Consider the following 23648-nt stretch of genomic DNA (forward strand, 5'->3'; position numbering starts at 1 on the left):
TGAGAACCGTGGGGTGTGCCGGTGCTTTGGGAAGCCTGGTGGCCCTTTTGGATTTTCTCAGTGATTATTACTTGAGGTGAGCCCACCTCAAGCAACGGACCACAGACCAAGAGCCCTGTTCCAAGGGCTGAAATCCACAGCTATTTACTTCATGGAAACTTCCTCAAACACGAACTCATATTTTTGTCATCTAAGTAGGAAAGGACAGGCTCATGTAACAGGAAACCGCCCTAAGTGAATGCAATGATTATTTGGAGGATAAAGAACCAGGAATCTGAAATACCCAATTTGGCTCTGAACTTCGAGAAGACACGGTAGTCTTACGTTGATTTGACTCGCTGGTGAGTGTAAACGTGGAGAGGGAAAATGATGCCGACCCTAGGGCTCTCTCTGCCTTGATTTTTATTTCCAACCGTTCAAGATGTGATATTTTACTCTGATGGTATTAAATACAAAAAAAAAAAAAATTGCTACAGCAACAGAACACAGAAGACACCGCCCCCCAATATGCCTTTTTGAAGCCACACTTAAATGTGGCTGCTGAAAAAGCTAACATGACCCTCCTGCCCCCATCACAGACAGTCCTATTTTGGATTAAAACCCTAACGTCTCAGAGGCTCATTCCTGACACCATACCAGGTGTGCCTGCCTGAAATCCTGCGATCTGGCATTAGAACATCAGGTTCTGAGGCTCAGTCTTCCCCTGAATATTAGCTGAGGGTGAATCTTGGTGACTGTAGGCTCACCCCCAGTCTGACAACCAGAAGCATGTGGCAGGTGCCCGGGACCCAGCTGACCTCAGCAAGGTCAGTGTTAGTGAGAGGTCTTGGCCAATTAAAGTGCTACCCTTTCCTCCTTCTGGCTTAAGGGAAGAGAATGAAGAAATGAGCAATGAATCAGGAGGAGGACAGCTCACATTATCTCATTTACTTCCTTCAACAAATCCCAGCGTATGCCCCTGTTTTATGCATGTGGACACTGAGCTCCTAGAGGTCAAACAACCTGACCAAGGGCAGAGTTAGAAACCAAGGCAGGTTTGACCAAGGGGTGGGGGGGGTCACTCAGCATGTGCTGGTTGTGCCATGCCCATGGAACCTTCTAGGTGGCAGCCGGGGAGCCGGGTTCTTGAGCCATGTCACATGAGGAGTGAGCAGGGAACTCTGAGACGTGGCGGGGGCCCATCATATCAGTCCCCGGTATCTGATGTGATGGAGTAAAAATAGGGCAAAACGAGGGCCGGTGGGTAGGAATTACGAAGCAGCCCAGGGACTGACCCCCATGCAGGAGCCGAACAATGAACACTTCCCTTGAGGACGATGGGTGCCGGGGACCCACCAGGCCCCTGGGCGCCCTCGGACACGCGAAGGAGGGCGAGCATTCTCAGCTCTTCTATTATGTCATCCTGACACAAAGCGTGCTTTGTGTTGCTTTCCTTGTTGGGAGTTTGTGGTGGTGTTAACATTCGCTTTTGTCTTTGCCTGAAGATCCAAAGGATCTGATCAAATCATCACTGTGCCCTCCATTGTGCAGGTGGACATGCTGCCTGAAGCTGCTCGATCACATAGTCATAATCTGTTGGCCTGGTCACTGAAGTTGTGTCTTTTTTATCCTCTTAGTTGGAGTAAGGGAAGGTCAGCTACGTGCCCCTCCAGGGGCTCTGCTGGACGTGATTCCCCATATTCTAAAGATGTTCGCACGGGGACGCTATTCTTATTTCAGAGGGGGGGTGTGGTCTCTGCCTCGCCATATGGGCAGGCAGAAATGAAGGAAACACACTTGACTTTTAACCTCAACCCAACGCAAGGCGGCCACCTGCTCACTGGGGTCCAGCTCGCCCTTCGTTAAGTGGGTTGGTTATCTGGTCCTGGCTCAGCTGCCCCTGCCAGGCTCTAACCGGTTGCACAATGACTCCCTGGCTTCGATTGACACGTAAATCCTTTACCTTAGTGATGCCAGGAAGGTTCTGTGAGTCATCTGCGTAGCTGTGACACTGCAAATAGGCACTGGGATCATGGGATTGTCCTTTAAAGGATTACTCCAGTGAAACCCAAGCTCTGTTCCGACCTAGTCATTGGGGAGCACAAAGGACACTGGATAATTGTACCCAAGAAAGAAAGCAGCATTTTTAGTGACCTCGCCTCAACACTTTGACAGCAAACAAAGATGGGATTGTAAAGAGCAGAGACCCAACCTCCACACTGGCATTTGGAAGCTGCTGGGCTTTCACTAGATTCCAGCACCGAAGGATTTATTTTCTGACTGCAACTCGTCTGAGTCACCTCTCGTGAGTGGCCTTAGGTTCTTAGAATGCCTACCTTTTCCTCTGCTTGGGGTTCCTGATAGTGAGAGCTGGGCTAGGCACCCCGCTCCGTGTCTCGGTTCAGTCCTCTGCATCTCTCTCAAAGGCAGACTCGGGTCGGTGGCCGGAGGCAGGGGGGAGGCCCGGCCGTCAGACCCCCTCCGCCTGGCTGCCTCGTAGACAGTCCCGGCCAGGGGCAGGGCCAGGCCCAGCGCGGTGAGGCATCTGCAGGGAGAAGACTCGTGTGAGCAAAGCCTCATCACGCCAGCACCAAGGAACATGCAGAGAAAACAGCCCAGTGACACCCAAACCACTACACCCTCACTAAAATACAGATAAATACCTAACAGTTTTAAGGGGGGGGGGTGGCATTCGAGAATAAATAATGAAAAATGATAAAGTCAAAGATGAATGGATTTAACTAAATTCTGTATTATAATTGTAAAGAAAGATCATAAGCCAAAGCACCCTAAACACCGGGGAAGATACTTGCAGCTGAGAGGACTAAGGATTCCTATCTTTAATCTACATTATATGGGTTCAAAATCAGTAGGAACCCAACTCATACACACATGGGGAAAGAGGAATGAAAGGTAGGAATCAGATAAACTTGGGGGAGAAAACTCTTTGTTATCATTTTTTTAAATGTTAGTTAAACCAATTTATTTAACCTACCTAATTGGTAACCAGTTTTAATAAAGGTGGCTTTTTTGTGTTTTGTTTTGTTTTGTTTTGAGATTTTTCTTATTTATTCATGAGGGACACACAGAGAGAGGTAGAGACATATGCAGAGGGAGAAGCAGCTCCCCATCGAGACTCGATCCCAGGACCCCGGGATCACACCCTGAACCAAAGGCAGATGCTTAGCCACTGGGCCCTCCAGGGGCCCCTAAAGGTAACTTTTGATGCGGGTGATGGGGTGGTGGTATAGACGTGGATGTCTCCGAGGGGGCAGTCACATAAGTGAGGTTTTCTTACCAACAATTCCAGCTACGGGCCAATTCTATCCATGTATCCTGAGGACCAAGGTGTGATGCAAACAAAAAGTAACAGGCGGGACGGGGGAGGGCTTGTGGGAGAAGCCCTGCCTCAGACAAAAGAAATTAATCTTCAGAGGTCACATGACAGGAACAGGAGTATTTTGGGACGGGAGACATTTCTCAGTGACTCTGAAATTCAATCACACATGGGTGTGGCCAGCCTTCCCCTCCGACACTTCCAAATTTTCTGGGTTAAGGTACAAGGTGACCTGCCACGGAGCACGTGGCCAGACATCAATCAGGAATAAAAAGTAAATGACTCCACGTAGTTGGCAAGTGGCAGTTGATGACATGGCCCGGACACAAACCTCCCAACCAGGTACCTCGGATGCACGTGACTATACTCACAGACACACGGCAGCAAAGGTGTCGAGGGGGAACATTCCAGCAGCACATCTAGCCACACCGGTGCCAGATGAGGAGGAAGGCTTTCTTGTGAAGAGGGAGAGAGAAGGGGCCAAAAATGAAGTGTTTCTGATTCTTAAAATATCTACGAAGGGGGGAGAAAAAGAGAGATCGTGTTAATAATACGATAAATAGACTTTTCCAAGAGCCTTAAGTCTATTATTTCAAAACAAAACTTTGATATTAAAAGGGCAGTTGGCTTTTCATAAATCTAATGTACAGATGGGGAAAATAAGGCACGAAAATGCTGAGATTCACAGAAGGAGGAACCCAGCCCAGCACTTGGTGTGGCCCGAGCCCCCCAGAATTCTTAGCCCAGACTCCCGCATCCTCCCCCGGCACAGCGCTGGGAAGGATGATCCAAAAGGCACCATTGCCAGCTCAAATCTGTTTGTAAACAGGTTCCTACAAGAGGGAGAGAAATGCAATAGGAGATGAAAAAAATGCAATAGGAGCCCCCAGGCCGGTGAAAGTTGCTCCCTAAAACTGAAGCTTAGAAGCACCAACCCAGGGCATGTCTAATTGTCATTGCAAGTAGTTCGGAGGGACATTAGTGGTAAAAGGAGGGCAGTGGTCCCAAACTTTCGAGTGCTCCAGAATCATGTGGATGATTTGGAGTGCTCCAAATCATCCATTTGCCGCTCCATCCAGGGCTCCCTGTCTCCCCTCCCCTGTAGGCTGATGCAGTAGGTCTGGGGTGGGGCCTGAGAATTTTCTAAGCAGACACCCAGGTGCTCATGTTGCTGACCAGGGCGCACACACTGAGAACTGCACGACCAGCAAACTTGCGAAGCTTCAGCAAAGGTTGGGGGGACACAGTGTGGCTTCATCAAACAGCTAATCTGATTATAAATAACAACAAAAAATAAAATAAAATATTAAGCGCCCACTGGGTATGAAACGTGTTTCAGTCATTACCTTTAATCCATCAAAAACCTACAAGGATCTATTATTTACCTTATTTTACAGACGGGGAAAGTTCTCCTCGGGTTAAGTTCACGCACTTAAGCATAGTAGCTGAGAATACAGGTTCTGCAGTTTTGCAAGCCTGCATCTACCCTTTATAATATGACCATGGACAAGTTACTTCGTTGCTCTGTGCCTCAGTTTCCCCCTTTGCAAAACAGAGATAACGGTTCCTTACAAGGTCGTTGCGAAAACCAAATGTAGCAATAACTGTAAAGCACTTAGCAAACGCCTGGTACAGTCAGAGCTCAATAAACATCAGCTGTCTCTCTTATTGCTGCTACGTGGCCGGGACAAAACTCACCCAGGTCTGTATGAACCTGAAGAGCGCGGTCCTCAGGCTACCTCGGTTCACCACAACGCATTGCCTAGACTGGCACTCAGGAGGCTCGGGTTTGAGCCAGCTTGCTGTGTGACCCTGGGTAAGTTACTTCACCTCTCTGGGTCTCGAGTCCCCCTCTGGGTAATGAGGAAGTGTAGGTGGGACACACTGTCTTCTAATGTCCCTTCTACCTCCAACACCCATCGTTGCCATGAGTGTGACCAGAGGGTTTCTGAATTGTGCCAATAGGTCACTACAAGATTAATAATATGTATTAACCGTGATTCTTAATTGTAACCTGCTAAGGGTGGAGGTAGGAAGGAAGGCGGAGCTGTCCAGGTGTCCCCGGCACTGGCCAAGGGGGGGTGCTCCATCACGCAGGTCCCCAGAGGGGGACACAGCAGTAGACTCCTCGGTATCTGATTCCATTTGCTCGGAGTCCACGCCCCCGCCCAGCTGCTGCCTGGCTGTACTTGAATTTACCAGACTCTTCCACTGACACACAAGCGTGCGCACCAGCCGCCCTGTCTGTCCCCGTTGGAAGCTTTCTGTCTAATTTTAAAAGGAATCAACTGGCAATCTGTTCGATCCATGAAGCACTCGGGAGCCTCTGGGGAGGCTGTAGCAGGCCCTCCGGCCTGACTCCGGACGCACTGGGAGCCTCCTGGACCTACAAAGCAAAGCCCTGCTCCATCCCTGTGGTGACCAGCAAGCATCCTCGGAGGCCACAACAACCAGAACCTTCCTTTGTCAGCTCGAACTGCGCAGCACGTGCTGGAGGCCACAGAGAAATCCAAAACCGAGGTGTTACAAAGCCTTGTAGCTCATACTCTTAAAAATCTTTTTAAAAAAAATTTTTTTTTAATCCAGGAGGCCCTGGACATAATGAGAACCACAAGACCACGGAATCAGGAATTAAATGATAAAGTGTACGTCTGTCTGGGCTGCCAGACTAAACTTCCTTCCTTCGTCTTCCATTGTTTTTAAAACTCTGCTTCTCGGGGATCCCTGGTGGCTCAGCAGTTTAGCGCCTGCCTTTGGCCCAGGGCATGATCCTGGAGTCCCAGGATCGAGTCTTGCGTTGGGCTCCCGGCATGGAGCCTGCTTCTCCCTCCTCCTGTGTCTCTGCCTCTCTCTCTCTCTGTCTATCATAAATAAATAAAATAAATAAATAAATCTTTTTAAAAAAAAATAAAAGTCTGCTTCTCCTGAGACCTGCAGCTTCCCGTCTCCAGGGGCACAGGCTGCAGGAGGCTGGAACACGCTCGCGTCATCTCAGATGATGGTCTTCCTTTTTTTTTTTTTTACAAATTTATTTTTTATTGGTGTTCAATTTGCCAACATATAGAATAACACCCAGTGCTCATCCCATCTAGTGCCCCCCTCAGTGCCCATCACCCAGTCACCCTGTCACCCCATCCCCCTACCCACTTCCCCTTCCATCACCCCTAGTTCATTTCCCAGAGTTAGGAGTCTCTCATGTTCTGTCTCCCTCACTGATATTTCCCACTAATTTTTTCTCCTTTCCCCTTTATTCCCTTTCACTATTATTTATATTCCCCAAATGAATGAGAACATACAATGTTTGTCCTTCTCCGATTGACTTACTTCACTCAGCATCATACCCTCCAGGTCCATCCACGTCGAAGTAAATGGTGGGTATTTGTCATTTCTAATGGCTGAGGAATATCCCATTGTGTACATAGACTACATCTTCTTCATCCATTAGATGATGGTCTCCCTGCATCCCCGTCATGGGGAGTCTGCACAGGCCCCGAGGCCCATGAAAGCCGCTTACAACCCACGTTGCCTCAGTCTCCCCGGGGGAATCTCTCCCGGAGGTCAGCGGTCGCCCCTGGATGAAATCTAAAGGGCTGAGCAACAGTGTCCAGACCTGGACAGCCAGAAGCGGGATAACCCTGCCCACCGCCGTGACCCCAAACATACTCCAGGCTGTTGGACACCAACCATTAGAGCACTAGGCATCCCTGGGCCAGCCCAAGAAGCCAGAACAATGTGGCGTGTGTGTGTGTGTTGGGGGACGTAGCAGAAAGGGTTGACCTGGGTCGCACTGAAATGGTCATCAGCTTTGGCCTCCAGACACTCGGGCCCCTCCTCATTCCCACGGGGCAAGAACACAAGTGGGGGGCTCTGCGGGACGCCCCCACCAGCTCCCACCCCACCACTTTTCTCTTCCCACCTTCTCCCTGTTCCAAACCACTAAGTTCCTTACCTGTGGAGTGTGGACAACCTAAGCCCCATCTCCCTACCCACCACCCATAGCCCCCCCTACTTAAGCAGGGGCTGGAAGCCAGCTGGGCAGGGAATTCTGGGGTTCCAGATGCCCAGAGTGTGACTAGAAGAGGAGAGAAGGTGGGCATGGCCCCGCAGACACCTCATCCCATGGGGAGGACACAGCGAGAGGAAGGCCGGAGGGGTGGCCCTTAAAGTGTGGGGTCGAGGGCCGAGGGCTGCACTGCAGACGGCACCCCTCTCCCAGCCTCCAAGGCACTCACCCTCCTCTCAGGCCAATCCCAGGGCATCAGGGAGCCCAAGGGTCAGGAGAGGAAGAGAGTGAGTAGAACAGAATGGAAGGGACCCTAAAATCAAAGGGACTCCCAGAAGAGACTGTTACAGACTGAATCGTGTCCCCCCCTGTGCCCCCAAATTCCTGCTGTAGCCCTAACCACCAGGACCTCAGATTGCGGCTGGAGGTAGGGCCTCTGGAGAGGGGACTGGGTGAAAGGGATCTGGTCCAGCTGGGGTCCTTATATGAGACGAAGCTTGGACACACGCGCACACACACACACACACACACACACACACACGTGGGCACACATGCAGCCAGCGAGCCCGGCAGAGAGGCCTCAGGAGAAGCCAACCCTGCCGACACCCGGGCCCTGGACCCCGGATCCCCAGAACCCGAGAGGTGCATTTCTGTTGCTGAGTGCCCCGGCCTGTGGTATTTTGTCGGGGCAGCTCTGGCCAACAATCCGGAGACTCGCCCCATATCTACACTCAATTAGTGGACACTCGGGCCAGGGTGGGTGGACAGTTGGTTTTCCTGGGCTCGCCCACCCTCCCCAAGGGTCCGGAGTCAACGTCCTCAGTCCTAGCAGCATTGAGAAGAAGCGCCAAGTCCCGTGCTAAATCTGCCGCCAGAATAAGCCCAACCGGCGGCCTGTGCACCTCCAGTGGAAGTGTCTACACTGCCAGATTCTAGGTCTCTACAGGGGGAACAGGAGAGCTCTGTTTGCTCTGTTTCCCACCAATATCTCTCCACGCACCATCTGCAGCCCCTTCAGGAACACAGGGCAGCTCTGCCCCACACGCCCCTTCACCCTAACCACCCTGGTTCTCTCCCGGCAGCCCCGCGGCACCCCAGAGCACCCCAGAGCCCCTCTGCTCGGCTGCCCGACCCGAGCCCTCGGTGGGAGCTCCAGCGCCGACTGCCCCGCAGCCTTCTGCTCCAGGCACACACCTCCCCCACTACCTAGATTGTAGGGTCCCCCAAATGAGCGCCTCCCAAGTCCTTTGATTCTCCCTCTCCCGGTGCACACAGGTGACAGCACACAAAGGCCAGACGGGAAGAGGCCAAGGAATATTTTCTGGGTTAAACTGAGAAACTGGTATTCCGAGAAACGTTTCGGATGCCTTTTGAGTCCTACTGAGGCGCTCGTGTGGGTGATGCCGGAGACGCTATTAAAATAGCTCCATTTTCTCAATCAGAGCTCAGGGACTCCCTGAGAGACAGTGGGGGCAGGGGGAGAAGTCACCCCTCGACGTGCCAGCGCCGTCGGTCTATAGAGGCTCCTAGTCTTGATTACACGAGGCAGGGAGGGATAAACCAGCCTAAGGGAGCCCGGGAGAGAGGACGCGTGTCAGGGACGGTCACACATTGAGGGTCGGCAGCCCGGTTCTCATTGCTTTGGGCCACTGACAACAGAGACGCAGTGGCCACCATATAATGTCATAAAGTTTCCGTGAAGGGGGCACCTGGGTGGCTCCATGGGTCAGGCCTCTGCCTTCGGCTCAGGCCAGGATCCCAGGGTCCCGGGATCGGGCCCCGCATCGGGCTCCCTGCTCAGTGGGGAGCCTGCTTCTCCCTCTGCCTGCCTCTCGCCCTGCTTGTGCTCTCTAGCAAATAAATAAATAAAATCTTTTAAAAAATAATAATAAAATAGGGGCACCTGGGCGGCTCAGTGGTTAAGCGTCTGCCTTCGGCTCAGGGCGTGATCCTGGAGACCCGGAATCGAGTCCTGCATGGGGCTCCCTGCATGGAGCCTGCGTCTCCCTCTGCCTGTGTCTCTGCCTCTCTCTCTGTGTCTCATGAATAAAAAAACAAAACCTTTAAAAATAAAGTAAAATAAAATAAAATTTCCATGAGACAGGAGACAGAGTGAGTCCCCAAGAATGGAAATATGTAGCCCTTCAAAGTGGAGTCTGGATAAAATTTGCTAACTCGAGCTTACAGACCCTTCCCCCAAGGCCCCTGCTTCTCCAGCTCTGTGCTCCCCCGTTACACTCCAGGCCGATTTGCCCACCTTGTATCAAGCACCTTCTAAGTGCAGGGCCCCAGGGTTTGTGGCTGTGAGTCACTGTGTTCCCGACAACCTGTGGCATTTAAGGGACCTCAGGGATGGAGGCAAACTAGGAACTAGGCATTGGGTAGCCTTCTGGGTTGAAAATAGTCCTGCTTGAATTGTGTTTCTCCCCCCCCCCCCCCCCCCCCCGCCCCCTCCCAGCTCCCTAACCCCTCGGGGCTATGACTGTGGCCTTGGGGGAAACAGGGTCTTTGTGGATACCATCAACTTAAGATGTGGTCCTCCCTGGTTAGGATGTGAGTGGTCCCTAAATCCTGGGCCCTCAGACACAGAGGGGAATTTGGTAGCAGAGAGACAGGGAGGAAAGCCATGTAACCAGGGAGGTAAAGACAGGAGGGATGTGCCACCTGGCCTGTGGCACTTTGTTCCAGGACCCAAGCGGGCCAGGCCGGGGGCGCTCAGGGGGCTGAGCCATCACCCGGGCCATCACCGGGTTTGAGCTCCTCATCCCCAAATTCTATCTGGACCCTCGTGCAGGAGGTGACTGTCAGCCTCCTCGACCCTCTCCAGCGACTTCTAGGAGATGCCAGAACCGGAAAGCCAGTTTAGCGGAGGCACCCAGGCTCTATTTTGGAACAGATATGATAGAAATAGAATGTATTTTTTTTTTAAGATTTTATTTATTTGAGAGAGAGCAGGTGAGCGAGAGAGCAGGTGAGCGAGCATGAGCAGGAGGGAGCAGCAGAGGGAGGGGGAGAAGCCGGCTCCCCACTGAGCAGGGGGCCCACCCTGGGACTCGATCCCAGTGAGTTAGGGACAAGTGGGGCAAGGCAGGGCTAGGCAGGGGGGCACAGAAGCAGGCTCACAAAAACCCCAAAAATGCTGAGGTATAAGGAAACTGGAGATAGAGGAACAAGCCAGGCCACCCTGCCCAAAGGGGTGGGTGGGGAGGGTGCCCTGTTAGAACAGCTACTTGCGACCAACAAGGAGTAACCCAGACCCCAAAGAAGAAGTGAGCCATTAAAGATGGTGTCACTAGTCCTTACTCAGTGGTGATGCCAACAGATAACGTTAAAGGGATTTAGGTTCCCCGATTAGGCTCTCATAAAAGGCCAACCCTACAAGCCCTCAGGGGCAGCCCTGCGAGGACCCCCGCTCACTTCTGAGAGCTTTCCCTGGACCTTGACTTAATAAACCTCTAACCCTTCACTCACTCCCCCGTGTCCGCAAGATTCATTCCTCGACTCCGTGAGACCAGAGCCAAGCTCTCCCGGGTCACCAGGACCAGAGATCATGACCGGAGCCAAAGGCAGACACCCAGCCGACTGAGCCACCCAGGTGCCCCAGAAATCGAGTAAGACGACTTAAGGGTCTTTCACGTGTCTGCGTGGAAATGAGAAAACCTTTACTTTTACGACCAAACAAATCATGCCTTGTGACTCACACATATTTGGGGAACCGCTTGCGGGCGTGGGTCCCCCTTTTACTGCCTGTATAGACTCCCCTGCAGCTACAGGCTTCGGAGCCGCTCTTCAGGACAACCTGGGCCACAGTCCTCAGGGAGACCACGAACAAAGGGTTTGCTAACCCACTTGGCTTGGCCTTCTGTGGGTCCACACGCTCAGCACCCTGGTGTGACATACTTTCCTTCTCCAGAGCTCGCACAAAGTCAGGTAGCTGAAATGTTAGAATATCCTACGCCAACCACGCTGTGCAGTTTTTTGTTTTTGTTTTTGTTTTTTTGCCTGGAAGCAATACACTGTGCCCTGTCCAGAACCTTCTTCCCTCTCTCTGCAGTCTCGGGCTCATTTCTTCTTGGCTTGTCCATATGGTCCCCACACGTGAACTCCCTGCTCTCCTGCTCTGGGTGAGCGAGGCCTGCGTAGACAGCTACCTACGGGCGCCACTGCTCAGCTGGCTGCCCCCACATCTGTAAAGGGAATATTGGCTACTCCAGCAAAAAGCTTTGAGGGACAGCCAACGAATCCTTTCCGGACAGAGACCGTTTTTTCCTGGGCAAAAAAAGCTCCCATTTCTACCTGTTGCCTCTGTGCAGAAGCTGGCGACCCCCTCGGTGGTAAGAGGAAGCTCCCCGTTATATCCACCACCCTCCCCCCAACCACCCCAGAGCAGGACCCTTCCTCTGCCCAGTTCCTCAAAAGGTAATCATCAAGGTATCTTTGTATTGATAATAGCGGCTCACCTTCCACTTGATTCTAATGTCAACTCCGGCTAATCAGCTAAGCATTTGCCAGAAAAACTAGGCTAATTGATAAATCTCTTAAATAATAATGAACATTAACTCAGACTTAGTGAGCCATTTATTCACTTGAAATGCTAATCTAATAACAACCCCCTGTGCATTCATCTTCGTTGCTAGGATATTGATGGCCTCGCCAACCAGAACTGAAATTGAAATTTAATTCTTCACAATTGGTTTTCTTTTTAACAGCACATAAAATATTGGCCTAGATAGACAGATACTCGACCTGAATCTGTAGGGAAGATCATAAATTCAGAGGACGGTGTCAGGTCATTGAAAACTAACTGCAGGATGAACACTTAAAAGAAGATGTTTAATAAGCGTGCGATATTGTGATATAATAAGAAATCTATATTCGGTCTTCGTGCCGGGTCTACATGCTCTGGCCCAGAGCTCGTAAAGCCCTTGGAATTTCCTGAGCGGCAGGGGTGGGAGGAGTGCGTGCTCTTATGCACAATAAGGCCCTTTCAACCAGACTTGAGTTGATGCTAACAAGATGACTCCAGGAGGAAGGGGCTGTGATTACAGGATTGAACCTTCCAGCCCATCTCCCACTTCCGGGAGGGATGGAGGCTGAGTTCATCACTAATGGCCTGTGACTTAATCAAGTGTGTCTACATAATGGGACTTCCATGAAAACCCCACACAAAAGGGCTCGGAGAGCTTCAAGGTTGGTGAACACATGGGTACCGGGTTGGGGGGTACCCTGTGAGGGCGGGGAAGCTCCACACCCCTTTCCCAATGCCTTGCCCTGGGCATCTCTTCCATCTGGTTATTCCTTTATAATAAGCCAGTTGTAGTAAAGCGTCTGAGCCATGAGAGCAAATGATCAAACCTGAGGAGGACACCATGGGAACCCCGGATTTGTAGGCACATCAGACAGGAGTGTGGGTAACCCCGGGACCCCCTCCTTGGCACTGGTGACTGAAGCTGGGGGGATAGTCTTGTGGGAGAGAACGAGCCCTTCACCTGTGGGATCAGCACTGTCTCCAGGTAGGTAGCGTCAGGGTTGTGCAAGGTGACTGGGGAAACACACGCATTTGGGGTCAGAAGTGTTCCGTGAATAGAGAAAGAGGGTCTTCCTTTGAATGTGTTGTGTGAGCTCCTATTTGTAAAACCGGAATAAATACAGAAGACCCTAGCAATCAAAGCCCTGGGCTTTAAAACTCTCCATTTGAAAATTCTAGAAGAGTTGGAACTGAAATATGTTCATCCCAAGAGGCTAAGGCCAGAAGAGCCTGTGAGGCTGCAGCGAGATGGAGCCTCACTGAGCTTCGTTGGCTCCCTTCTCCCTGCAGAGGAAGTGGCTGGAACCCCAGGAGATTAAGTGATTTGCCCCAGACCAGATCACACAGCTGGGGAGGCCACCCCGGGACCAGACTGGGGCCTCCTAGTGCTAATCCATCACAACACAGCGGCTCCCCAGCATCCGGGTCCGGAATGGCCTGGATCTGCCAGGGGACAGATTCCCACCCCTGGGCCCCGGCACAGAAGGCTCACCACAGAGAACCAGGCCCAACCGGGCGCTGTGGGGGACGGGAGATCATTTACATTAAAAATTTCATTGTGTCGGGGCACTTGGGGGGCTCAGTGGTTGCGCATCTGGCTTCGGCCCAGGTAGTGATCCTGGAGTCTTGGGATCGAGTCCCACGTCGGGCTCCCTGCATGGAGCCTGCTTCTCCCTCAGCCTGTGTCTCTGCCTCTCTCTCTCTCTCTCTCTCTCTCATGAATAAATAAAGAAAATCTTTTTAAAAATCAAATAAAATTTGATTGTGTCAAATTTTAGCCTTTGCCTTCTCATTATTCTTTCTCCCCCTTCCTACCTACTCCCTTCCCCTCCCACCACCTCCATTCCCAAATCCCCCAAAAGCCATTATTCTCCATTTCTTGGACTGAACAGGATGAAAGGTTGGCACATTCCTGAAGGAATGGCCTTTCCTGGCTCCAAGGAGTTGGGGGGCGGGGGGTGCCTTTCAAACTTTAACGCTGCGACCATAGTTTCCCCGGGTATCTTTCAGACCTACCCAACTGGGACATCACGGTCACATCCTCTTCAGTGCAAGAATCAGGGACACACACGCCCACGCTGTATTCGGTTCCATCCTGGAAAACGCAATGTCACAACGTGCTCAGCCTACGTGCACCGTCACCTCTAAGGCCGCTGTTGAGCGCTGCCCGAGAATTAAGATTGGGGTGAGGAGAGAAGGGGACTGAAGGAAGTTTGCTGACATCTGGGAGATGGCTTTCCCATCACAGAGTGGTTTGAGTAAATTCACAGAGGATCAGATGCTGCGCTCATATTTAAATCAAAGTACGCAGATTACCTAAAAAGCCACCCCCCTGCTTCGTGGGACAATCTGCCCGGGAGAACCTGTCCCCCACAGGACAGGTCACGGTAAGGTCCGACAGTCCTACAGTTTTCAACAGAATCGCCAAGTTGCAATTTCTTTGGACACAACATACCAAGCAAAGATTTTGCTAATCAATCAAGCCCATGACTTGAAGGCCCGTCCCAATCAAGAAAAGATCAAATCACAACTAAAGCATTTCCAGAATGCTTCTTCTAAACGTGTAACTTATATGACTGCCTATGCCTGACCTTTTGGCCTGACATCAAAACCATTAATCTGCTTCAAAAATAAGATATGACATTTGTACCCTCTGATCAAACCCTCAAGTCATCACCCTCAGTGGGATAAGGGGAGCTGGGTGCTAATTTCTTTCTCTCTAATTAGTAACCAGTGCAAGACCGTTCTACAGCATTAGAGCTTGGATTTCTTATAGCTCTTTTATATGGCTGTTTTTAGCCAGCCTGTTATTTTTTTGTTTGTGTCGTGTGACATCATAAAATCTATTTTTGTATTTGACAGGAGGCCATGTTGTTCCCGGTTTTATTTTTCAGCAGCAGAAGAATTAACGTGCTTTGGAGCTGGTGAGCCCTGTGACCTCAGTCACAGACCTCAGTCAGATGTAGGGATGTTTTCATAGAAGTTCTGGCCCATCTGCTAAAATAACCTCAAATTCTTAGCTCAGAGCTCTGTTTCTGGGACAAGATTTTAGGTAATGGGAAGGCCGGCCTCCTTTTGGTATTTCCAAAAACAGATGGTGAGTCAGGAGTTAATGCCCAGAGACATGGGCTGGGACTTGCCCTTGGATTCCGCATGAAGGTTGTCCAGAAGTCTTGCCCCATACACTGTGGCGGGAAGAATGTCTGAAGGCCTATGCGGTTTGTGGACAACTGCCCCTTAGAACGTTCCACACTCAGAACATGCAAGTGCAGCTGTTTGCAATTTAGTTTTAACTTTCTGCAAAACATCTTAATAGTTTTGGGGCTTTTTTTATTAAGAAAAGCAACTGATGGTGTTGTATGGGGCTCCCTATCATGAAGTTCAGTTGTCCTCTGAGAGCATGCGTGCAGACCCCCCAAGCTCACCTGCAGGAAACGAAGCTTGCAGTACTGCCCTTGGAAACTCCCCGAGGGAGCCCGGCTGGAGAGGCATTCGCTGTAGGATCCCAGCCTGTCCACATTTCCGTTAAGAACATTGCTCCCAAGCTTCCCAGCGGAGTCATACACTGAATTTCAAAGCAAAAGAAGTAGGCGAGGTTAGCTTTGTGGTGTTACTTTCAGATGAATTTATAGGCCCTCGGTTCCACCTTCGCAAGCACTCGGTCTGAGCTGACCGCAGAGAGGCAGGTGCATTCAGAGGCCATCCTTAGAGGCTGCATCTTGGATCCGCAGCCCCTGTCGTCACTGAGGGAGAACGATGATGTATGTTCTCGATTCGGTTGCATGGTCTGTTGCTGGGGGAAAAACTTAGGAATTTGAATTCTTTTAAATAATAAATGTGGGCGCCTGGGTGGCTCAGGGGGTCTAAGTGTCAGCCTTCAGCTCAGGTCATGATCCCGGGGCCCTGGGGTCAAGTCCCACATCAGGCTCCCTGCTCCATGGGGGAGTCTGCTTCTCCCTCTCCCTCTGCTGCTCCCCCTCCTGATGTTCTCTGTCTCTCTCTTTCTGTCAAGAAAATAAATAAAACCTTTTTAAAAAAGAAAAAAATGAATTTATAAAAAAAATAAATAAATGCTTTGAGGGAGTAAAAAAAAGATGCAGGAATAAAACTTGGTAGATTTTCTTTCTCCTCCATATAGCCAGGAGAAAATACACAGTCTTTAACATTTTTTTTATCCAGTTTTATGGGAACTTATTTTAGACTATTTATTTGTTTATTTATTTATTTATTTATTTGAGAGAGAGAGAGAAAGAAAGCACAAGCAGGGGGAGGAGGAGAGGGAGAGGGAGAAGCAGACTCCCCCCTGAGCTGGGAGCCCAATGTAGGGCTCGATCCCAGGACCCCAGGGTCGTGACCTGAGCCAAAGGCAGACACTTAACCAACTGAGCCACCGGGGCACCCCTATTTTTTTTAAACCCTCAGGAGCAGAGCAGTCATCAGGCTCTACTGATAATGGCACTTTTCACTCTGGTCCAGCAAATCCCTTCTTGTTTGCTTTGTGCTCATTTATGTCCTTGTGCCCTTCGGTTTAAATAATTAATTTCTTTCATTTTTCTTCATCTCTCCCTTCCTCTCTCCCTTCATCACTACCCCCACCCCATACATTTGATGTCTGTCCTCTCATTCATAGGTGTTCTTGTTTTGTGTAAGTGAATTTATAATTCATATAAAGGATTTTATATCACTCAGTGCTATGTTTGTAGTATTATTCATGTTATATTTATGGTGTTACTGTGCTCTCACAGTCCAGACCTTCTAACTACCTGTACTAATTCATCAGAATCTTAGACTTAGGGGATCCCTAGGTGGCTCAGCGGTTTGGCACCTGCCTTTGACCAGGGCGCGATCCTGGAGTCCCGGATTCGAGTCCCACATCAGGCTCCCGGCATGGAGTCTGCTTCTCCTTCCTCCTGTGTCTCTGCCTCTCTCTCTCTCTCTCTGTGTCTATCATATAAATAAATAAATAAATAAATAAATAAATAAATAAATCAATCTTAAAAAAAAAAGGAATCTTAGACTTAGCTATTCCCTGGGTGACAGAGATGACCTCTAACCCACAGAAACACCCAGAGTGTCCCCATACAGACCTATGCGAGGCTTTAGCTCTTGAGCATATGATTCTTGATCTCAGGGTCATGAGTTAAAGATCCATGTTGAGTGTAGAGTGTGTTGGTGGGGCGGGGGGGAAGATAGCTAAAATGTTATCCGGGGGTACCTGGGTGGCTCAGGCAGTTAAGCATCTGATTTCATCTCAGGTCATGATCTCAGGGTCCTGGGATCAATTCCTGCATCACATTGGGCTCCCTGCTCAGCGGGGAATCTGCTTCTCCTTCTCCCTCTGCCTCTGCCCCTCCCTTCACTGATGCTCCCTCTAATAAAAAAATAAAATCATTCTAAAAAATTAAAATTAAATGCTATCCAGTTGTTGTTTTGATTTTCATGTCTCTAATATAAAGAAATTGGGATATTTTTGTTTGTCAGCCACCCATTTAAGTCTTGTCTAATGTGAAGTACTATTTGTATCCTTGGCCCATTTTTAATAGATTTGCTCTTTGATGTGTAAGAGCTCCTTCTTACTCTATCTACTTGTCCTTGTCTACACGAGTCACTGAAAACATTCAGACTCATCTGCAGGTTCCTTACCCATGGCGTCCTCTGTTGGACAGAAATCCATTCTTCCAAGTCTGCACTCTCTGTTCCAGGCTTTCAACAATCTTTGTTCTGCTCAAGTCTGGCTACGTAATTGTTAGGGCTAATGCAGAATGAAAATGCAGGGCTTCCGGTTTAAAAATTATTAAGAATGTCGAGATGGTGACAACAAATTATACCTAAAGCAAGCATGGGACTCTTTTATGCGTGGGGCCTTGTGTAACTGCAAAGGTCACCTGTCTTGGACACCAGTCCTGGTTCCAAAACCAGAACCATATGGTTTTTGTTAATATGGATTTGTAGTATGTTACGTATCTGCCTTTAGTCTTCTTTTCAAAGTTGAGCTAATTTGTAGGCCATTAAGCATTCATACAAATTTCGGAAACTTTGTATTCAGAAAATATCAGAAAAAGTGTATTGAGCTCCTTGAAACATCTAACTAGAATACTGATTGAAATTGCTTCAAATTTATAGATGATGTGGGGGTAAGTTGACACCATTTTTGTATTAAGGCATCATTGGGTGTCATGCAATTTACTCCAGTCCTCTTATGTGTTCTAACATGAAATTTTACATCTTTCCTTGGTAATCTTAAAACAGATTGTATAAACAATTCCTAGATGGTGTATAGTTGGTTGTTTTCCTTGATGTTCTATTTTCAATTATATTTTCCAATCGATTGTCGCTGGTGTGGAAAAATGCCATTGATTTTTGTAATGGGTTCTGGCATCTGGCACATTTGCTGAACATTCTTATTAGTTTCACAATCTTATTTCTTCCTCGTCAATTCTTATACCACTTCCCCCCCCCTTTTCTAGTTTTGGAATTGAAATTATAATCAAATTTATAAAGTGCATTGGGCAGCTTTCATACTTCGTAGTTTCTGGAACAACCATAATTAATACTGGTTGCTAAGAGTTGGTAATAGTAGAAGGAGGGGTTACACACATCAGCAACATGAAGGAGATCTTCGTGGTGATAGATAGTTCGGTGCCCTGACTGTGGTGTGGGTCACACAATCTGCACATGTGCTCAAATGACAGAGCTATCCACACACATGGTTCCCGTGGCAATTTTTTTTTATATTGTACTATAATAACGTTCGAAGCAACCATTGGGAAGAACTGGAGGAAAGACATGGGGCCCCTCTTATTCCATGTTTTCCTAGATTCTGTATTTTTTCCCTTGGCATCCTTTTATCACGGGGCCAGTTTTTGAATTAACCACATTTTCTTATTTTTTGTATTTGTGATGCTCTGACATTTGTTGCCTCCCTGGCTGGGGAGAGACTACCCTTCCTACGGTTACCCAATTCTTAGAGCAAATGCTTCCCCACATGGTCCCTCGACACGCATGGTATGCCCCCACCTTGGGAAATATAAGTAATAAAAATCTTCCAATGGCATTGACCTCTTCATGTTGTCACTCAGTCACCTCCAAAAATTAAAGCCTAAAATAAATCAAGGCACAACTGATATTCTTCTATACGATTTTTGCAACTTCCTGTAAATCTATCATTCTTTAAAAATAAAAAGGTAGGGCAGCCCTGGTGGCGCGGCGGTTTAGCGCCGCCTGCAGCTCAGGGCGTGATCTGGAGACCCTGGATCGAGTCCCAAGTCGGGCTCTCTGCATGGAGCCTGCTTCTCCCTCTGCCTGTGTCTCTGCCTCTTTCTCTCTCTCTGCATCTCTATGAATAAATAAAATCTTTTAAAAATAAATAAATAAATAAATAAATAAATAAATAAATAAATAAATAAATAAATAAATAAAAAAGTATTTTAGGGATCCCTGGGTGGCGCAGCGGTTTGGCACCTGTCTTTGGCCCAGGGCGCGATCCTGGAGACCAAGGATCGAATCCCACATCGGGCTCCCGGTGCATGGAGCCTGCTTCTCCCTCTGCCTGTGTCTCTGCCTCTCTCTCTCTCTTTGACTATCATAAATAAATAAAAATTAAACAAAATAAAAAATAAAAAAAAATAAAAAGGTATTTTAAAAAGTAAGTGTTGAGCGGCTTTTACCTTTTCAGAGTTTTTAATTTTGAAACCTGGGGTTTTCATGGTCATTCAGTGTTCTAAGTGTTTTGTAAACATGTTTGTTTTTAATCTTCCACTATGGTGTCTTTTTGTGACCCAAGGGCTCTCTAGTAACATGTTACTCGGTTTCCATACATGTAGGGTTTCTCTTTTAGCTCTGCTTTTGTCATTTCAAAGTCAAGTACCTGATTATCTTTCTTTCTGGAAATTTTCACAATTTCCTCATTGTTTCTCATGTTCTCAATTCTAGGTCTGTCCTGATGTGTACGCTGATGTGAATTTTCCTTATCAGTCTGGTTTGGCGATCTGTAAACCATTACAGTCTGACATTTTTTATCTTCTAATTCTGGAGAAAATATTGCTATTATTTGTTAAACATTTCCTTCCTTCTGCTTGTTTTGTTACATTTCTCCTTCTGATGGCATTTCTGATCTCAAAATCTCTTAGTGTTTTGTTTCCCAACTCATTATCCCCTCTGGCTACATTTTGAGAGTCGTCTTAAATGGATCATCCAACTCCTGGTGTTCCTTGGCCTCAATGTACCTTACTATTTATCCCATCTATTGTGCTATTTATCTATTTCAACTATTGTTACTCTAATAGTCCCTCTTGATTTTATGATCCTTTTTTTTAAAAAAAGATCGATTTATTTATTTATTTATTTATTTATTTATTTATTTGAGAGAATTTGCACGTGAGTGGGGGAAGGAGCAGATGGCCAGGGAGAGAATCTTAAAGGAGGCTCCCCATTGAGCAGGGAGCCCCATGCAGGGCTCGATCCCAGCACCCTGAGATCATGACCTGCACTGAAATCAAGAGTCAGATACTTAACCAGCTGAGCCACCCAGGCAGCCCTTGACTTTATGATTTCTTATTCATATTTTATATTACCAGTATTCTTCATTAGCTCTGATTATATTTATTGTGTTCGTGTTTTTTTTTAAGATTTATTTATTTATTTGAGAAAGAAAGAAGAGGGAGGCAGAGGGAGAAGGAGATGAAGAGAATCCCAAGCAGACTCCCCTCTGAGCACAGAGCTCAATGCGGGGCTCAATCTCTTGATCATGAGATCATGACCAGAGTGGAAATCAAGAGTAAGATGCTCAACTGACTGAGCCATCCAGGTGCCCCTACTGTGTTTATTTTAAATCTTTGATGACATATCTGTTCCAATAATTCAGCTTCATATTTGTTCAATTCATAGTCATTAGCTTCAAGAATATAGTAAATATGATATAGTTGGATTTTCTTTTAAGCTTGATTAATAGGATTCAGTTAATCACTTTCCCTTAAAATTACTTGGTATTTTATAATCCTCACATTATGCCAACAATAATCAACATATGGAGCCTATTATGTGCCAGGCGCTGTTTTGAATGCCTTCTGTGCATTTTCTCATTTACCCTGCACACAATCCAATGAGATTATGAGTAATCATTTTCCTGTCCATTTTACAGATTTATAAACTGAGGCAAAAGATGTAAACAACAACATGAATCTGCCCCTTCTTAACTGCTCACAAGAATTAGAGCTGGGTGTTTAGCTAGTAAGGATCAGAGCCGTGTATTCAAATCCATCTTGACCTGAACCCATAGACTCTCGCCCTCCGAAGTACCCCAAAATACTCTGTTTTTGTCAATTATATAAGTTCTTATATATATAACTGAAGATAATGATATTCCTTAGGATGAGTGGGGAATAAAACCCCACCTACAGCTTGGCAAATTATGCACCTCTTCTTGCATTTCTGCCTTTGTCTTTACTAATAATTGGGTTTCTGAGAGTTAACCTAAGAATCAAATTGAAGGAACTCTATCTTGCTTACCATGCTGTGCTTTAAAAAAACAAAAAAAAACAAAAAAAAAAAACAACCTATACATTACTTTAAAAATCTCCTAGCCAGAACTGGGCAAATAGTCCTTGATGAGCAATCCAGGCTTTCGCCAGGAGCTCCCGACTCTTCTGGCCAGCTCTGCTGCTCAAGCCACTTGGGCTGAGCCAGCAGGTGTCTGTTATCACTGGCCTCTTTAAATGATTCTAACTATTCCAGGTTGTTGCTATAATGACAATAGCTGACCCTCCCTTATTCCCCCCTCTCTAATCTCTGACCACTCCGAATTTTAGAGCTGGCATCCATCTGGTCATCTGTAGCCAGCAATCATCTTTTAAGCTAAACTATCTGAATTACAAGACTGACCATGTCCCGTCCCTCGTCACAATTGTTTCCAGACACTAAGAATAAAGTTAAAAGGTAACTTTCAGAAAAGAGGACATATTTACCGTATCAATAACTTGGACAAAGTGTTGTATTCAGATTATATAAAGAACCCTTACAAATCAATTATTTTTTAAAAGTCAAAGAAGCTAACTTAAAATCTGCAAAGGATATGAACAGGCAACTCTTGGAGAAGGAAATCCCAGTGACCAAAAAACATGAGAAAGTTGTTCAGTCTCACCAGCAAACCACAATTAGACACCATTCTTTTCTACCCATCTGATGGCTTAAAAATTTATAAGGTTGACGGAATTAAATGTTAGTAATAATATGAAGAATTAGTTCTATCAGTTTGGCCTCCTAGAAGCTATCCTCCCCGCTAACAGCAACTAGGTGCTTGGACAATTACCACTCCCCTACTGTGTACACTTTTTTTTTTTTTTTTAAAGATTTTATTTATTTATTCATGATAGTCACACAGAGAGAGAGAGAGGCAGAGAGAGAAGCAGGCTCCATGCAGGGAGCCCGACGCGGGATTCGATCCCGGGTCTCCAGGATCGCGCCCCGGGCCAAAGGCAGGCGCTAACCCGCTGCGCCACCCAGGGATCCCTTTTTTTTTTATTTATGATAGTCATAGAGAGAGAGAGAGAGAGGCAGAGACATAGGCAGAGGGAGAAGCAGGCTCCATGCACTGGGAGTCCGATGTGGGATTCGACCCCGGATCTCCAGGATCGCGCCCTGGGCCAAAGGCAGGCGCCAAACCGCTGCGCCACCCAGGGATTCCCTGTGTACAGTCTTGACAATCAAAGTGCTCTTTCCTGTCACTAGTAGCCAGTGGGGTCCCTGGTAGCTGCTGTCACTCTACCCTCCCATTCCCTGTGACATGAGGTCAACCGGCGCTAGTGTGGAGTAAAGTCAAGGCCCAAGGCAAAGCTTGGGCTTTGTTCATCTACCAGTGGTCGGCTGGGAGGCTGCAGACTGGGCACGGCCATGGTAAGTATTGGCACAGTTCTGAGCTCAGCAGGTCATTGGGCTTCCTCATCATCCTGTGAGCTGCCTCGTGGTCTGCCAATAAACTCCCCTTTTTGCTGACACTTCTCAGAGTTGGCATCTGTGGTTGAACCAAAGACTCCTTCCTAACTGATAGCCCCAGTGATCCAGCAAGCTGATCCAGCAAATGATTCAGCAGCTCAGGATCTGCCCCAGGGAAACACATACGAGCATGCAACTGCAAGATGGTTGTGGCAGTAATGTCCATAAAGGCAAAGAAAAGATAGACACAAACTATTAGGTTGGACCATATGAAAAGTCCATTTTGTGGGACAAGAACTGTTTAATGTCAGAAATTTCAAATTTCAATTTGCTCTGTCAAGCAAAGGTGCAATGAACTATGTATGGTACTTTCATATTTTATAATGCTCTGCAACAACTAAAATAAGATAGATCTCTATTTGTTGCTATAGGAAATGCTCCAAGAGATACTATTCTGATGGGAAAAAGTTCAGGAACAATAAATGTAGGGGCACCTGGGTGGCTTAGTTGGTTAAGTGGTCAACTCCTGATTTCACCTCTCTCTGGTCATGATCTTAGGGTCATGAGATGGAGTCCCATGTTGGGCTCTATGCTCAGTGGAGAGTCTGCTTGAGGATTCTCTCTCTACCCTTCTTCCTTTGCCCCACTCCCTGCTCGCATGCTCTCTCTCTCAAATAATCTCATCTTTTAAAAAATACTTTTTAATTTTACAAAACAATATGATATCTTCCTAGTAGATATATAGACCCAAAAATACAAGGAGAAGGTTCTAGAAAGTTCTAGAAGGATAGATACCTATTGATAACAGCTGGGGACTGAGAATTAAATAAGGGAACAAGAAACTGCTTAAACTTGGTCTGTACTAGGGGTAC

At 47.6% G+C, this 23648-nt stretch overlaps 1 protein-coding gene across 2 annotated transcripts in view; it reads right to left on the reverse strand.

Moving 5' to 3' along the window:
* The window catches only part of LOC144310510 (O-acyltransferase like protein-like), a 75021-nt gene that overhangs the window by 41149 nt on the left and 10224 nt on the right, over positions 1-23648 (reverse strand). For both annotated transcript variants that reach the window (XM_077891547.1, XM_077891537.1), the window contains exons 2-5: positions 15273-15412; positions 13864-13942; positions 3688-3829; positions 2316-2524 (exon numbers count right to left, since the gene is read on the reverse strand). In XM_077891547.1, the coding sequence (XP_077747673.1) occupies positions 2316-2524; positions 3688-3829; positions 13864-13942; positions 15273-15412 (570 nt within the window). The remainder of the gene's footprint in view (positions 1-2315; positions 2525-3687; positions 3830-13863; positions 13943-15272; positions 15413-23648) is intronic.

This window comes from Canis aureus, chromosome 1, assembly GCF_053574225.1.
Source record: "Canis aureus isolate CA01 chromosome 1, VMU_Caureus_v.1.0, whole genome shotgun sequence".
Lineage (NCBI taxonomy): Eukaryota > Metazoa > Chordata > Mammalia > Carnivora > Canidae > Canis > Canis aureus.